General features: G+C 41.8%; 2 protein-coding genes across 10 annotated transcripts in view; one reads left to right on the top strand and one right to left on the bottom strand.

Moving 5' to 3' along the window:
* LOC112806790 (uncharacterized) overlaps positions 1–17,209 on the top strand; it is a 909,505-nt gene that overhangs the window by 414,555 nt on the left and 477,741 nt on the right. The gene's annotated exons all lie outside the window — the stretch shown is intronic.
* LOC112806785 (KRAB domain-containing protein 5-like) overlaps positions 1–17,209 on the bottom strand; it is a 441,696-nt gene that overhangs the window by 342,338 nt on the left and 82,149 nt on the right. For 8 of the 9 annotated variants that reach the window (XM_073889095.1, XM_073889093.1, XM_073889094.1 and 5 more), the window contains exons 3-5: positions 5,676–5,754; positions 2,982–3,108; positions 2,364–2,459 (exon numbers count right to left, since the gene is read on the bottom strand). In XM_073889095.1, the coding sequence (XP_073745196.1) occupies positions 2,364–2,459; positions 2,982–3,108; positions 5,676–5,690 (238 nt within the window). In that variant the 5' untranslated portion in view covers positions 5,691–5,754. Of the gene's footprint in view, positions 1–2,363; positions 2,460–2,981; positions 3,109–5,675; positions 5,755–17,209 lie in introns of those variants that run through there. The other variant, XM_073889098.1, reaches the window with a different exon arrangement.

Raw genomic sequence — 17,209 nt, 5'->3', positions numbered from 1 at the left:
TCAGAAGCCACTTAGAACACAGCACCCCCAGAGAAGTGCAAAGGAAGAAGAGGCTCATCGAAGAGACAAGAAACGTTTGTCACACTTGCCCACAACAGCGGCTCACCCTCCCTGACACTCGACAGAAACAGTGTGAGAAAACTCTTACCTCTCCTCAGAGAGGATCAAATGAGTGACCTGTACGCTCAATGATCTGGCTGTGCAGATGCTGCCTGAGGAAACTGTTTCTGTCATGTATGCCACAGAGGCAGAAGGAATGAGAGCACCCTTTGGACGCATTATGGTGGCGGCTCAGACAAAAGGTGAGCATTTGTTCAAACACTGGAGAGGCTAAAGAGCTGATTGATACTTGAGTTAAATTCACACTGTCCTGAAATCTACTGAGGTGAAAATTGTCATCCTATAATAAAATACACAGTAACTAAATAATGTTGTGAAAGGTCCCATACAAAAGGAAGCACATTATTATGGAATTATAAAACCAGAATAAGACAAAATTTAACCCGAAGAATTCCACATACAGATGAATTCTGGGGTGCCTGGGTGGGTCAGGCTGTTTAGCGTTTAACTTCAACTCAGCTCATGATCTCGGGGTCCTGGGATGGAGCGCAGTGTGAGGCCCCTGCTCAGGGGGAAGTATGCTTGTTTCTCTCCCTCTGCCCCACTCCCCCAACCCACTTCTGCGTGCTTTCTCCCTAATAAATAAAATCTTTAGGAAAAAAATGGATTTTTTTAAAAGGAAACCTTTTATAGAACTATAACTTTAAAATGAGACTGTGTACCCATGAAAACTAAGCATTCTGAATTATTGGCATGCATTTATTGATAGTAAAATAGTAAAGAATATATATTAAAATCTACCATGAGAAGTTCTAATGGAAAATTTTATGAATAAGCACTTAAAAGACATTGGAAAATGTATTATCATTAATATATCCCTCCTGTACACAGAATATAAGGCCTCCTTTAGAACCAAGCACCATGGGGCACCTGCATGGCTCAGTTGGTTTAGCATCTGACTCTTGATTTTGGCTCAGGTCATGATCTCAGCGTTGTGGAACAGAGTCCCTCAACGGTGTCCACGCTCAGCAGGTAGTCTGCTTGGGATTCTCTCCCTTTCCTTCTCCCTCTCCCTCTCCCTCTGCCCCTCACCCCGAAAGAGCTCATGCACTCTCTCTCTCTGCCTCAGAAATATATCTTTAAAAAAGAGAGAAAAATAAGAATCAAGTACCCCCCAAAAACCCTTCATTTTGAAATAAAGAAATACCATCATAATTTTAAAATATGCCAGCAATGACTCTGTAAAAAATAAATATTTGGGATTAAATTCAGATACGTTCTGAGGAAAGTAGAAGAAAAGCCTAATGGTTAATTTTTCCAGATGTAAAATTAAATTTATAAGCAAAACTTTTTTTTAATATGGGAATTTTACTGATTCCCTTACTTTCTATAAGCAAATGCCCATGTCATATCACCACTTTTGATATAAAAAAAAATCAAAGATGAATATCATGTATAATAAGAAGGTGAGAACACACATGGCAAAGTCACAGCAACTTCATACCATGCAAAATTATAAAATGATTCAATTATTAATAAAGTGACAACTGAGACTTTATTACAGGCTGACAATTCTGAATTCTAAATATTCTAGCTCCCCTATGGCATTATTTAGGTAGGAATTCCAGGAAACAGATACCTTTAATTATTTCACCACTGAGGAATGGGACACATAGGGTGGAAATTTCTAATAATATTTAATACAAAGAAAAATGAACTTTTAAGTGAAATAAAGGATTAGATTTTCTCATTCTAGGGAGGTATTTTGTTACCTGATTAAATTACTGATTCTCAATTTTGTACAATTAAGATTAAAGCCACCATAACATAGGAAAACATAAACCAGAAAACATGTGATATTTGTCTCCAGTGTTCCCAGGATTTCTGCACCAAACCACGATGTGCTTACAACCACCCTGACACACTTCTCCCATGATGAAAAACAGAACTTAAAAAGGACTTAGCATAGAGTTCCTCAGAAATAGGATGATTTTCCCAGGGCCCTCACAGCAATGGAGAAGCTCTCAGATTATGGAGGCCCTCCCACTCCCAGGAGAGTCCCCTGGGCCCTCCCTGTGGATGTGATGGACCATCACTGGAGCTGAAGGAGAATCCTTAGAAAATGTAAGAGCTTGATAATGTTGGATAGCGGATGTCCCTCTGTGAGAGAGGTAGAAATTCAACTATGCTTCCAAAACTAATTTCCATTCAAGGAGAGCTACTTGAACCACATTTTAAGGTCTGTCTTCCTCCTTCACATTTGGACCTCACCTCTGTCATCTGCTACATTCATTCCCACCTACCTGGATGGAAGGCTACTGTCTCCTTTCTCTTCACATCCCAGAGCTGCTTCTCTTGCTCCAAAAAGATGACCAGGTCTGGCTTCCACACAATAAGACCTGTTTATTGGAAAAAATGAATAGTAGTACTGCTGGAGATTCTAACTTTCAATCCACTAGAGGACATTGTAGAATTCTAGAAAATGATTTCCCAAACACTGTTGACCAACAGCCCCGTTAAACATGTAGGAGAATTTTCAAATTTTCACATCATGACCTCCCCTTTCAAGGACTATCAATACAATAATAAGGACTTAAAATTTCAGTTTAAGATGTAGGCAGTACCATTTTTTTGCCACTCACTGTTTACAACTGGCACTTATCTACAGAAGTGATGATGTTCTCTCTTTTTTTGACGGGGGGGGCGGTTTAGTGATGATGTTCTCTTAAGAAACGGAAGCTAAAGCTGAAAAGGAAACACCACGAAGATTTTTCTCTACATCTACAAACCCCTACTTATTTCCCTTATGGCCTGCATCTGAATTCTCAACATTCAAAGAGGAATCTTTCAAGAGACAGTCTTCAAAGGAAGGAGCAAAACCCTGAGTGTGGTTTGGGAAATCTGGAAGGAGTCATCCTCACCCAGGAAGAGGAGGTGTCCGTAGTTCTCTAACATCACATCCCTGTACAGTTCCCGCTGAGTGTGGTTCAGGCATCCCCACTCCTCCTGGGAGAACTCTATGGCCACATCCCTGAATGTCAGCAGTCCCTGCAATAAATACCACAGTTACCAAGTGGCCATTGGCAGAGTTCACAATGGTCCCTAAGACGAAAGAGGGAGTTAATGTCACCAGCTAGACCCAAGACCTGACCTTCCCCAGTTACCTGCTTGTACCCTCCGACCTTTGTCCCACATTTTACTTAACCTCTTCTATTCACCTTATCTTTTACTCCAGGCAAAGACCCCATGGTCTAGTCTCCTGTCAAGGAACAGAAACTATCCAACTAAAGGTAATGACGGCCCAAAGGATGAAACTGGGCCAGCCCAGGTTGAGCTTAACCCTTGACTCACCTGTGTAGATGGACCAAAGAGTAACCCATGGTACTTTTACCTCATTGTAATATGAAAATCTCTGTCCTAGGATAAGCACAAACCTCACTTACATAACATACAAAGTATGTATGGAAGTGTTGTCTTCAGGTACCTTTATGACCTTATGCCCAGCTCTACACAAGATGATGAAGCCCCTCTTTTTAAATTTCCACCTGAACCCTAAATAAAAGGAAACCATTCTCCCTGGCTCTGGGAGTCTCTGCTTTGGAAGCTATTCTCTGTGATCTCCTTATTGGCCGCAAATCAAGTTTCCTTTGCGTCACAAGCCTACCTGGTATAATTTCTATCTGTGACTCTATTATATTTCGGGATTTTAAGACACTCAAACATGTTAAGTAAGTGGTTCTTGTTTTTTTTTTTTTGTTCTTTTCTGAAAATACAAAGAGGTAAATAAAACGGTAGCTCTGTGACCTAAGTGTGCAGTAAAATAAAAACCTACAAGATGGAGGTCTTAGAACCTCCAGTCCTAGAAATCATTATCTCTGCTACACAAAGGTGAGAGCCTTCATTGTCCAGTGGAAAGTGATGTGAAGGGTCAAGAAAGTATTCTTGAGACGTTTTTGGTGCAAAAAGCTGTTTTTATTAAAGTCCAGGGACAGGACCCCTAGGCAGAAAGACCTACACTGTCCTTGCGAGAAGCCATTGATAAAATAGTTTTAAGTTGGGGGATAGAAATAAAGGAAGTTTCTGCAGGGATTTTCATATGTTAAAGAGGACTTACAGGATCCTGGAGGTCTGGCTATTATCAAGCTGGTTGCTTTTTGCCTCTAGCGAAGCATTAACATTAAGGCAGTTGTGAATTCCTGATGGAATGTCATACTCTGCCAGTCTCAAGTATTTACCAAGGGTCTGGAAGTTGAATTTCAGTTTATCTACATTTCTTTTACCTTTGTTCTCCTCAAAAGAAACTAGAAGCAAGAGAAATTCAGAAGAAAGAAGTTTCCACTTTAAATGTGATGGTTTCTGCACATGGCTCAGTAAATCCATCTAAGATACTTACGATTTTTTTTTTAAAGATTTTATTTATTTCTTTGACAGAGAGAGACACAGCGAGAGAGGGAACACAAGCAGGGGGAGTGGGAGAGGGAGAAGCAGGCTTCCCGCGGAGCAGGGAGCCCGATGCGAGGCTCGATCCCAGGACCCTGGGATCATGAGCTGAGCCGAAGGCAGACGCTTAACGACTGAGCCACCCAGGCGCCCCAACACTTATGAATACTAAGGGAGAAAATATGAACTTTATAGGGGAGAAATCTGTCAGAGTGGACCAGCCCAAGTAAAAGAAGGTAACATGAGGGCCCTTGGGTGGCTCAGTTAGTTAAGCATCTGTCTTCCACTCAGGACACAATCCCAGGCTCCCGGGATTACGCGCCGAATCCAGGTCCCTGCTCAGCAGGGAGCCTGCTTCTCCCTCTGCCCCTCCTCCCTGCTCGTGCTCTCTGGTCTCTCTCTCTCAAATAAATAAAATCTTAAAAAAAAGAAGGTAACATGAGCTCTAAGGAAACAAATTGATACCAGTGCCTAAAGCACACCAAAGGACCTATTATTACTGGTATGTTCTTGTGGTCATCAAACATTAAATCAGAATATAAACTGAATTATGAGAATACAGTGCATTTATACAAAGTTCAATCACACAGTTTCCAAGTCCTGTAATATCTATTATATTTTAAGTATTTTTTTCACAATCTAAAGAACATGAATCCGCCCCCCTTCCCCTCCACCCCACCTCTTTCTCCCCTGAGAACTTTCCCAGTTCTTCTGAGCCTCCTATCCATCATGTTGATTTATGCATTTTCTGACTCCTGGTCTACAGAAAGCTGAAAAAGCATCCAGATGGGACCTAAATAAGAACTGCTTTCCTTTACTGATATCCCAGGACCCGACCCCATCAGCAACAGGAATCTGGAACTCAAAGACTTCCCCTGTGAATCAGCCACAAAGGGAATATTTTCAGTACTTGCAGGACTTTAATTCAAAGTGACAATTGTTGATGGACTATTGGAAGCCAGGTTGGAGAGAAGGGAGAGAAGGCTCTGGGATATAGGGAAGAATTGTTCTAAAGACTTAACTTTCAGTATCATTTTTGAAAAGGTTTCAAAAATTAGGTGAAAACACAAAGCGGAATTATCAGAAATACAGGAATCAACATTTGCAATTTCTAAATGCAAGGAATTTCAGGAGAAAAAGATGAGAAGGCCTCTGACCTCAGATGCAAGGCTTACCTGAGAACTGGCCATTTCTTCTTCTTTCACCTTCTCCTCTAGATTTCTTTGTCAGAAGAGATTCATGGAGAAATCACAGCTGCATCAGGAGAAAATGCCTTTAAAGCCACCAACAGAGCCTCTGCACCTCTCAACTGCTCGGCCTGAAGGCAGGACTTTGAAATGCAGAAAAGGCCCAACTTCCTAGTCCTTTGTGTCAGGAGCCTTTCAGAAACCACGAGCTCCTACTTGGAGACCAATCCCTGACTTTTCCTCCTCCGCTTCCAGGGGGCCTCCCCTCCCACAGATGCCCACAAATTCAGCTACAGCCTAGGAAACCTGTGCTCCAGGGACCTGACCCTCCCGGACTCATGTAGCAGAGACCCTGTTTCCTCTTCTTGAGGCAAACCCTGCTCTCAATTCTCATAAAATAACGGAAAGCCCTTGTGCTTAACCCTGGCCTCACATAGAATCACCTCGAGCCCTTAATTAACACAACACTGTTGTTTTCACCAGTTGACAGAATCTGAGGGGGAGGGCACCAGCAAGGATCATTTTGGGAACTTCACGCTGTTATCCCATTGGGAAGCACTTGGGGAGGTGACCAGGCAAAGCACAGTATCCAAGGCTGTGGTTGCTAACCAGATTTAAATCGATGCTTTTCCCACTCATCAGAGTTTCTGGAGATTTATACATTCTCCCTCTTCCTGCTACACAGAGGGAGGCACCCTTACAAATGGAGCTTTCCCTTATAAATGCAAGTATCTCTTACAAAAGTAAACATACTGTGTTTCAGGGCTTTTCCTTTGTCTGCCGTTTCTTTAAAATAACAAGTGGAGGGGCGCAGGGGCGGCTCAGGAGGCTGAGCATGTGACTCCTGAATTCACCTCAGGTCGCGATCTCAGTGTCAGGAGGTCAGCATCCACTGAGCAAGGAGCCTGCTTAAGATTCTGTCACTGCGCCCCCCTTCCCCCTTCCCCGCTCGCGCGCGCATGCTCACTCACGCTTTCTCTACCTCAAACCACCCCCCCCCAAACACACACACACACTAGCCGGCTTAGAATAACCCTTAAACAAAGAGACATATTTTGTGCTAAGAACATGCTCCCCCTCGGTAGGTATAAATGTTTTCATAAGTAATTGCAAAACAGTTTTCCAAAATGAATGTACTTTCTACTTCCCCATCAGCAATATATGAGAATTCTAATTCCTCAAAATTTCCACTAAAACGCTGTTATTCTTCTTTATTTTTGGAATTCTAGAAAATAATGAGTGGTTTCAGACTTAAAATTTGAAGTGCTCTTACTTCAGTTGCCCTGGTGACTCAAACTGAAACCGCTTGAGAGAAGTTGAACAAAAATCAAATGGCTGCATTGAAACAGCAGTGAGGCTTGAGGGTATAAAGTATCTTTTTCCCTCTGTTCCCCAAACTACCCCCTCCCCGCTTCTTAGCCTTTGTTTTCTGTTTTCAGGAATCCAGGACCACTCGGAAAGCCTGAACAAGGCTGGCAGCGCAGACCCAATTCCTGTTCAAACAGGCCAGATCCTGTATAACCCTACAAAACCCTCAGCCCCTGCTACCGGGTGAGCTCGTTCTTCTGAAGGCCTCAACTTCCACCAGCCTCCTCTGTCCAGCAGAACTATAAAGCTACTGTTCTTCTTGACCCCCCAACTCTGTCTTCAAGTTTGGCTCTGAAGCACGGAGGCCAGTTCTGGACAACAGAATGAATGTGTAGGAGAGGAAAACATTTCCCTCATCTGTTCTCAGTTCTTTGGCCGGTCTAATAACTAAACTGATGTAAGACAGATTCACAAGAGGAAAAAAAAAATAATTTCTTAATTATGGGAACCTCAAAGATATGAGGCTCAACCACAGGAAATTGATGCTTACATGCTACGGTGACTTAAGAATTCTTGAGTGTAAGGATTTAGAATTTCAAAAGGGGGTAAGCATATTCACAGGAAAAAGGAAAGAGCAAATTTTGTCAAACGATAGTTTGCAACACCAGGCAGGCAACTCTTCATAATATAAAAAGTTAACATCTGATACTACTGATAGAGTTCTGCCATCTAATTCATTCTTCGTATATAAGCAACCTCACAAAAGAAGGAAATCCTTCCATTTGCAGCAACAGAATAAACCTAGGGGACCTTTTTTTTAAGTTACATAGAAGCCCTGCCCGTGCCCCTTTGCCCAACTTAGTAGTCTTTAAATTTTAGCATGTACCTTTAGCGTGTGTGATTGATAAACCAAACCTCTTTGTGTATCTATAGGTCATGCTTTGTTTCCTAGAAAGACTTGGAGCAGAATCCTCTTGCATAACCTCCCCTGGGGCACCAATGCATCCCCTCCAAGAACCACAATAGCGTCTGTAGCTGAGTCTGCAGGCACCAAGAAGTGTGACAAACTACCATTCTCCTCTTTTACGAATTACTGGCCTCAAGTTCCCTTAAAAAATCTTGGGCCAGGCTGAAACCATGGAGTTGGTTTTTGGACAAGACTTCTACCGAACTGATTAAAGCTCATATTCATTTCCAATTTTGCAAAATTACTCTGGTGCTTATCATTCAGTTTGATATTAACTATGCAGTCATGAGACCCTGTAAGAATGTACCAACCAGCCCATATTCAATCCTTATCAAAATTATGCAGGCTATAGGTCAATCTTTAGTTAAAGGTGAACATTTTTCTGTTTCTTTCCCTCATCACCTTATCCCTGACCAATGATCAGTTCTTAAATCATTAAGGTTGTTGAAGGGTGAAGGGCTCATATTCTGTAACTTCTTCAAGGTGACAGGGGTTGTAGAGATGTCCCATGCACTGAAATTGGTCTCTATCTGTCCCTACGTGTAACTATTCCAGAAGGCCATTGTTATAGAGTCCAGAGGGACACCGCGGTGAATCTGTTTTGAGTAGTCAGTGTGATCTGTAGGCTGGGTGAAGGAGTCAGGAACTGCTTGTACACATCTCAGCAACAGGAGAGAACAAAGCAAAAGAGAAAACACTTAGAATATTATTATAATGAGCAATGAGAAGACTCTTTAGTGTGACCATAGTCTACCTCTCCATGAGGAATTTAATCAATTCTTAAGTGGAGACAGAGAGAGAGAGAAATCAAGAAACAGACTCTTAATAAAAAACAAACCAATGGTTACCAGAGGGAAGGGGGGTGGGGAGAAGGCTTAAATAGGTTTTGGGAATGAAGGACTGCACTTGTTGTGATAACCGCTTGATAATGTATGGAATTGTTTAACCATTATATTGTACAGCTGAAACTAATATAACACTTTTTGTTAACTGGAATTAAAATCTTAAAAAAGTAAAAAAAAAAAGTGGTGGCAAGCCATTAAAATACTGACGTATCTTTACAATAGCAATAGACAGACGTACAGAATATTAGTTGCTGTGGTTGAAATGAAGAAAACTTCCCAGATATCAGTAGAGGATAGCTAACGTCTCCCTAACAGGGCATAGGATTGTACATCAACATTTCTTAACAATTACTTCAGGCCTGAAAATTATTGAAATTATGACTCCTAGGTCATTATATCAGAACAAGAATGTTTCTTGAATGATTGTAATCTGTATTTTCAACAAGGATCACACAGTGTGGGGCGCCTGGGTGGCTCAGTCGTTAAGCGTCTGCCTTTGGCTCAGGTCATGATCCCAGGGTCCTGGGATCGAGCCCGCATCGGGCTCCCTGCTCCACGGGAAGCCTGCTTCTCCCTCTCTCACTCCCCCTGCTTGTGTTCCCTCTCTCGCTGTGTCTCTCTCCGTCAAATAAATAAATAAAATCTTTAAAAAAAAAATTAAAAAAGAGGAAAAAAAAAGGATCATACAGTGGATTTGAAATGCATAACTTAGTCTATGTGTGATCCTAAGATATTTTAATAATAGAACATATTGGTTTTTAATGTGTTAACAGTGATAGGTAATGAATGATGTATTATCCTGCCACCAATATTAACCTACTTCACCTTATTTAAGAATGTAGACAACAAATGGTATCTACCACCCATTTGATAACGATGTAATATAACTAGTAATCCATTTTCTCTGTGGCCTCAGACTTTAAATAATGTGTGGTTATATTTCCGAGAGTTTATCTATTGCATCATTTTCTCCTCCTTTTAACTCCTGGGACATCAACATGGATATATTGTAGATTTTATAGGGGGACTGTAGGCAAACTTCTCCATGATGGTGCTACTTGGCAGCCATTTTGTGTAGTCAGTTGGTTGGCAGGGGACTTGAACTGACACCAGCCCCTCTCACTAGTGCATTCTCTAAACAACACCCTACAGAGGCACACATTAATATAACTTCTGATGGGGCGCCTGGGTGGGCTTAGTCGTTAAGCATCTGCCTTCAGCTCAGGTCATGATCCCAGGGTCCTGGGATCGAGCCCCGCATCAGGCTCCCTGCTCAGGGGGAGCCTACTTCTCCCTCTCCCACTCCCCCTGCTTGTGTTCCCTCTCTCGCTGTCTGTCAAATAAATAAAATATTTTTTAAAAAAGGTAACTTCTGATAGGACACCTCAACCACTGCCCTTCTGAACCACCACCTCCCCTGGCATCCTAGAAATTCCCCTTGTGTACCCTATAGAGAAGATACCCACAGAGTTTACCTAAATCTGTTTAAGTTTCAGTGGCTCAATCCCGGACTTACCCAGGAACTCCTGAGCACTCCACCCATGGAACCTAATAAAGGATTGAGCCCCATGTCATAATGGAGGGGTTCCTTTGATGTTTTAAATGAAGTGATTACACACACATGGCAGTACTGGATGTGTGACAGATATCCCTTAAGTAGGAGGAAAATATTCCAATATGAGACAAAGCAAGAGAGAGAAAGATTACAGGAAGAAGAATTGGCATGAATTCTGCATGTGGAGAAAGGATACCTATTTCCAGGTTGCACAACTGAGTCTCTGAATATAGAAAGATAAATTCTACTTGTCTAATTTTTTAATGATCTCCAGTTCTTCTTGATTCCTCAGTTTCATTCCCAGCTACAAATCCATCTGAGAAAGTTTTTTGTATGTGTTGTGGCTAGAGAGTCCTCATTGACCTCTTAATTCAGATTAGAGGGGTACAAGGACAATAGGCCACAGTATAAATTCAGACATTTAGCACCGAGAGGAATGTGAACGTAGGTAAAACATGATGATCTACACTTCTAGAAAGAAAGATAAGACTTATTTTTTATTTTTTTAAGATTTTATTTGAAGCAAGAGAGAGCACAAGCAGGGGGAGTGGCAGAGGGAAAGGGAAAAGCAGGCTCCCAGCAGAGTAGGGGGCTCAATGCCGGATCGAATCCAGGATCCCAGGATCGTGACCTGAACCAAAGGCAGATGCCCAACCAACTGAGCCACCCAGGTGACCAAGACTATTTTTTAAAAAACTTTTATTTCACAGATTGAAAGAGACAGTACAAGCAGGGAGAGCAACAGAGGGAAAGGAGTAGGCTAGATCCCGGGATCCTGGGATTATGATCTGAGCCAAAGAAAGACGTCTAACTGACTGAACCTCCTAGGGGCCCCAAGATAAGACCTATTAAAAGCATACATGGAGAACTCTTTTTGAAATGTGGTGAGGGAACTGGAGGGAACATGTACTCACTCCAAAGGCCAAATCAGCTGCTCATGGTGTCATCTGATGAGTAAAAGTAATGGACATGTGGACTTGGGAAACATGGTAATCTCCTGGAACCAAGGAATTCCTATTTTTCTTCATGATTTAACTGAATTCTTGGGTGTTACTGATAAGCAGATGCTGTTGGATGACAGAAATTACTGATCTTCCTCAGGCCTAGATTATTGGCAGTGGATGGTGACAGGTATTAGATGATGGAAGCAGTGTAGACACGGCTTTAAGATGTCACATGACAGAGCAGAAGCTGGAGATGAAGCCTTCAGGACATTCTAATAGGCAGGATCAGCAAGGCATGTGCTGTGGTTGCACAACATACTAGTATCCCAAGGTTATAACCCCAACATAGGTTTGATCCCCTATAGATGGGATCTTCCAGGGGCTGACTCACAGCTCACAGGTACCTCCCTCATTCCACATAGCCCATGATTAGGGTAGTCATGTGCTCTGGGCTCTATGCTTGTTGCCAATTAGTGCGGACACAGGTTAGTAGTCAGAGGCAGTGACCATCTGTGCTTCAAATGATCCACCCATATTTTGGCCAGAAATCCCCATGGTATTTCACAGCCAGTACTGTTCTTACACTCATCCTGTCCAGAGTGGAACTGGGATTTCTATCAGTTGTGGAATCCACTGCCAAGAAGTTGGGTAGCAGGTTATGCCCATTTAAATTATTACAAGTGAAATACAATAATCCATTTCATTTTGTAGCTTGTGTGCTTGTATTCAGCTATACCAAGAAAGAGTAATACTTACAGAAAATAAGATGTATATTTTATGTACACAATGAATACGTAGGAAGCCCATGTCTGATAAAATGACTGAGACATCACATGGGGTACCCTCTTTTTCCTCGTTTTTGCTCTGATATTATTGATATGCAGCGCTGTGCTCCTCTTCCAACTCTCATGGTCCCAAACTGGTTGCCCTACCACTAGGTACCAAACCCTGTTTCAAGATTAAGAAGGAGTAAGAAAAAAATCTGATAACACATAGGGATTTTGATTGGAAGTTATTTCTTTTTCATCCAGGGCAGTCCTGCCTCCATGGGCGCTTCCCCATCTCACTGACCAGAGCTCTCTCAGATGGCATTCTAAGCAACAGTGTGTGTGTAGCACAAGTGGACACCCAAGAATATCATTAAAAATGGCCATTTTTACCCCCACTGTGTCACCGCGTCTGACACGATGGCCATCACCCTTTTCACTATAATAAGGTGTTATGAAAATCCCTCAAATTTATAATATGCTTAACTCAGATGCACAGGAATCTTATTATGTATGTAAGTAGAATGCTTCTTTTGAGGTAGGCATGGTCAGATCTTCAACCCTGCACATATGTTATTTAGGAGTTTAGGGAAAAATTGTTGGGGAGGAATAATATTCCTTTACCATTCAAGATTATTTTACCTACTCTAAATATCAAATTAACAGAGGCAGATTACAGGAGAAAGCAAACCCAAAGTCTAGGAACATGTACCCAAAACCCAATAATGAAAGTGAGACCCATAAAAATAACTGATGTAGGTAGTTTTTATGGTGTTTTCGGGAAAAAGAAGAGACAATACATCTGTGAGAATTTGAGAGCATAAAGAAAATTCCTGTTTGGGCCTTCAATTAGTATGGAATATACTGAGCAGAATTTAGGTAGTGGAAGTAAAGTAGTGAAAAGTAACAAGTTTGTTCATGCAAACTTCTCAGCTCCTAATTCCCTATCCATGGAGATAAGAATACCTCTTTCTCTTTCTGTGCAGGAAAGTTATCCATTACATGAGAGACTGATTTCCAGCTTTCTGGACACAAATGGTGGTCAGAGTGTTCTTTTTTTGCATTGGCTGTTTCCTACGTAGCTTTTATTTCAAAATAATCAATGCAGCCAAGGGGTACATTTTAGGGCAGCCTGCCATTGTCCTCTATACAATCCTCACCGACCACAGCCCCACCCAGATTCACCTTCTTCTGAAGATTTTCTAGGTCTGTCCCTACTCTGGACTCTCCCCTCACTGAACAAATAGAAGGAAATCAAAATTTTCTTTGGCTGCTTATTCCCAGTCTCAGTGTTAGGTACTCACTTTTTGCTGAAACCCAAGAGCAGATACATGGGAGCAGAGAAATGTGTTTGAGTGCCTAAATGTCTGTCTTTGTCATTAAAGTCAGTCCTTCTTTTAAGTACTCATTCAGGACCTTGTTTTTCATTTATGAACATCCAGTTGTTGCTGAGGGTTAAACAGTAAGTATCCACATACATGGTGAAATTATCATCTGAAACTGGTTTCACCTCATGATGGGTGCTGAGCCAAAAAACACCGCCAAGACAAAAATAAGAAATAAGAAAAATACAAGTTTTACTTGTATCAAGTGAAGAGAACACCAGGGACATTTCCCAATACTAGCTCCCCAAACAACAAAATTGTTGTTTTAAGCTAATGGCATATGCATATTCACCAAGGGGCCTGGAAAAGGTCATTTCAGAATGAAATCCATCAAAAGGCATCCTAAATTGACAGAGTCCAGGCCCCAGTTGATTGAAGTCAAAGGACCTGTAAAAGGGTGGGGATCATCAATTCTCTGGCTCCTTTATTATTTGTGTGCTCAAAGGGGTTTAATTCCCACAACAGCCACTACAGAATCTCTGTTAAGACAATCTTTACCTTGGAAACAGCAATGGGAATTTTACCATGGATTAACTGTCTCTGGTATGGTTAGACTATCTTCTGGGCTTGTGGTGGCTGTTTGTATTTACATTCTTTTGCAGCCTTAAAATCATTAACTACAGAGGTCTTTCTGTAATTTTGACATATTCCAGGACATTTATCAAAGAGGTGCTTGGGTAAGTGGTGCCAACATAGATCATAAGCAGGCATACATCATAAAATGACTGGGGGCCTAGTCTTCTCTTATGTGAAGTGACTTCTTTATGTGAAGAAATAGTGACTTCTCTTATGTGAAGAAATCTTTGTCTTTTCTCCCTTTTTCTGTGGACCCTTAACCTCACTTTTTTTATTTTTTTAAAGATTTTATTTATTTATTTGACAGAGAGAGATAGCAAGAGCAGGGGAACACAAGCAGGGGGAGTGGGAGAGAGAGAAGCAGGCCTCCTGCTGAGCGAGGAGCCTGATGCGGGGCTCGATCCCAGGACCCTGGGATCATGACCTGAGCTGAAGGCAGACGCTTAACGACTGAGCAACCCAGGCGCCCCCCCCTTAACCTTATTTACCTACAAAACGTTTACCATAATGAAGCTCATGAACATATCCATCACTCCATATAGTTAAGATTTTTGTGTACTGATAATGCTTTATTTAGATGCATTCTAGCAAATTTCAAGTGTAAAATACATCACTATAGTCAGCGTGCTGCACAATGGAACACCAATATTTATTCATCCTAAGTGAGTGCTGTTATATTTATGGATTTTTTAAAGATTTATTTATTTTAGAGAGAGAGAGAGAGAGAGAAAGAAAGCCAGAAGAGGAGCGGCAGAAGGAGAGAAAGAGAAAGAATCTCCCAGCCGACTCTCCACTGAGGGCAGAGCCCAACATGGGCCTCAGTCCCCGTATCCTGAGACCTTGACCTAGACCGAAATCAAGAGCTGGCTGCCCAACCAACTGAGCCACCCAGGTGTCCTGAGTGTTGTTATATTTAACACTAAAAACAAAAACTGCCAGGGCCCCTGGGTGGCTCAGTCGTTAAGCGTCCGCCTTTGGCTCAGGTCATGATCCCAGGGTCCTGGGATCAACTCCCACATCGGGCTCCCTGCTCGGCAGGAAGCCTGCTTCTCCCTCTCCCACTCCCCCTTGCTTGTGTTCTTGCTCTCGCTATCTCTCTGTCAAATAAATAAATAAAATCTTAAAAAAATAAAAAAATAAAAAAATAAAAAAAAAAACTGCCAGGGGTGGCTCAGTGTCTCAGTCAGTTGGTCGTCTGACTCGATTTTGGCTCACATCAAGATCTCAGGGTGATGAGACTGAGCCCTCCAACAGCTCTTCAATGAGCGTGGAGACTGCTAAAGATTCCTTCTATCCCTCTCTCTACCCCCCCACACCCTGCTAGTGCTCTTGCTCTCTATAAAAATAAGTAAACAAATAAAAGAATAAATAAAAATAAACTGCCAGTTATTTTTTCCGCAAAAAGATGGGTTTATTCAGGAATAACAGTATCAGATTAGGGCCGTACAGGCTACAGCAAAATGATAGGCAAGTCTAGGAAACAAAGAAGAAAGATGCTTTTTTGAGGAGAGAAGGGGTGAGTTGAGAACTCTGTTATACACTAAAGTTCTTTGGAGTAAAATGGTAGTTTGAAGGATGGTGATTTTTCAGTGGTTGCCTGAGAGGGATAAGAAAAGCGTATCTTCCTCTGGCTGGGAGAGTACAGTCCATCTCCAGGGTCAAGTTTGTATAATGTCAAGACCTTCCCTTCCGGTTGGATCTGCCAATGACTATGAACCCATAGGGCTTGAGAGCTCCCCCTGCTGAAACCTCCTGACTCCATTTTAGTGAGCGTTCCAATTAATTTCACATTACCATTTGACCAACATCTCAAAATTTCCTTCACTGGCAGTTGCTGGCAAACCTTCTAATCTTCACTTTGATGATTTCACTTTTTTTAGATTCCATGTGATTTTATACAGTATTTTTTTCCGTGTGTTTCTTATTTAATTCAACAAAGTATCCTACAGATTGTATGGGTCAAGCACAAGCTGCCCCATGATGGACCACTTTGGCAGAAATATTGTTTATCTTAAGTTAAAAAGCAATAAAAATCCAGCAGATTAAGGAAAAGTCTTTTCCACCCTCCTAATTAAAAATAATTTAGATAGAGAAGCTGCCCCAGGATGAGAGCTATCAACATACATAACTACATTATGATAATATACTAGGTACGACAAACAGAAAGGAACCTAATAAGACCCGTTTGAGCCAAGTTCTCTCTGTCCTATTTTTTTGAGTAGCCAAGAGAATAATATTTTATGAAATATTTACTCATTTTCTTCTTGTGAATTATATCTCTTCCCTTGGAGTTCCCAGACTTCTCCCTTCTTCTTCCATTTCTTCTGCTTTTTTCCTCAAAGACATATATACCTTACTTTGCCAGTCTTTGAAACTTTAACATCTGTGTGGAGTCTCCATACATATAGTTTGAATTTGATTTTCTCCTGTTTATCTCATGACAATTTGATTCTTAGTCAACAATGAGAACTTCCTCTTAAGTTCCAGTTTGTTTTTGTATATTCCTCCAATCTATACTTAGCTCCTATTTTATACACCTAATGTTAAGGAAGAAAAAAAAGCAAAAAGGCAGGGCCCAGCATCTACATTCTCAGGGAAAACAGGGGACATCTAGTACCAAACCCTCAAGTACTTTGAGGATTAACTCACCTACATGTTCCTGAGGTCCCAGCACAGCACCATGGATCCTATGTGTGTGCACAGAGTAAAAGCTCAATACGTACTGCATTAATAATGTATCTATGTTATTTTCCAAATATAAACTTTCCAGGCTATAACTACTCCCAGCATGGTTGGCTACGTAAGTCTAACTCACTCACTTATGCTCTCTAACTTAAGGCTTGACTAATTATAGGTTCTTTAGATCAACAGACCTCTGATGCTAGGGAAACCAGGAACCCAATGTTCCCAGAAGATCAAACTTCACCATGCTAGAAAGTGGCATCCCCTGATGCTAGTGAGTCTCCTTGAGATATCAAGGACGATGAAGCATTGTAGCACTGCTTCCCCTGCATGTCAAAGCCCACTACTTCTCGGAGCACCCGGGTGGCTCAGCCAGTTAAGCGGCTGCCTTCAGCTCGGGTCGTGATCCCAGGGTCCTGGGATTGAGCCCAGCATCGGGCTCCCTGCTCAGCAGGGAGTCTGCTTCTCCCTCTCTCTCTCTGCCTCTGCCTGC

The sequence above is a fragment of the Callorhinus ursinus genome, unplaced genomic scaffold, assembly GCF_003265705.2.
Source record: "Callorhinus ursinus isolate GAN/ISIS: 27379988/994484 unplaced genomic scaffold, GSC_fseal_2.0 scaffold101, whole genome shotgun sequence".
NCBI lineage: Eukaryota > Metazoa > Chordata > Mammalia > Carnivora > Otariidae > Callorhinus > Callorhinus ursinus.
The sequence above is the reverse complement of the archived record's forward strand: the minus strand, read 5'-3'. Positions and strand labels throughout refer to the sequence as shown.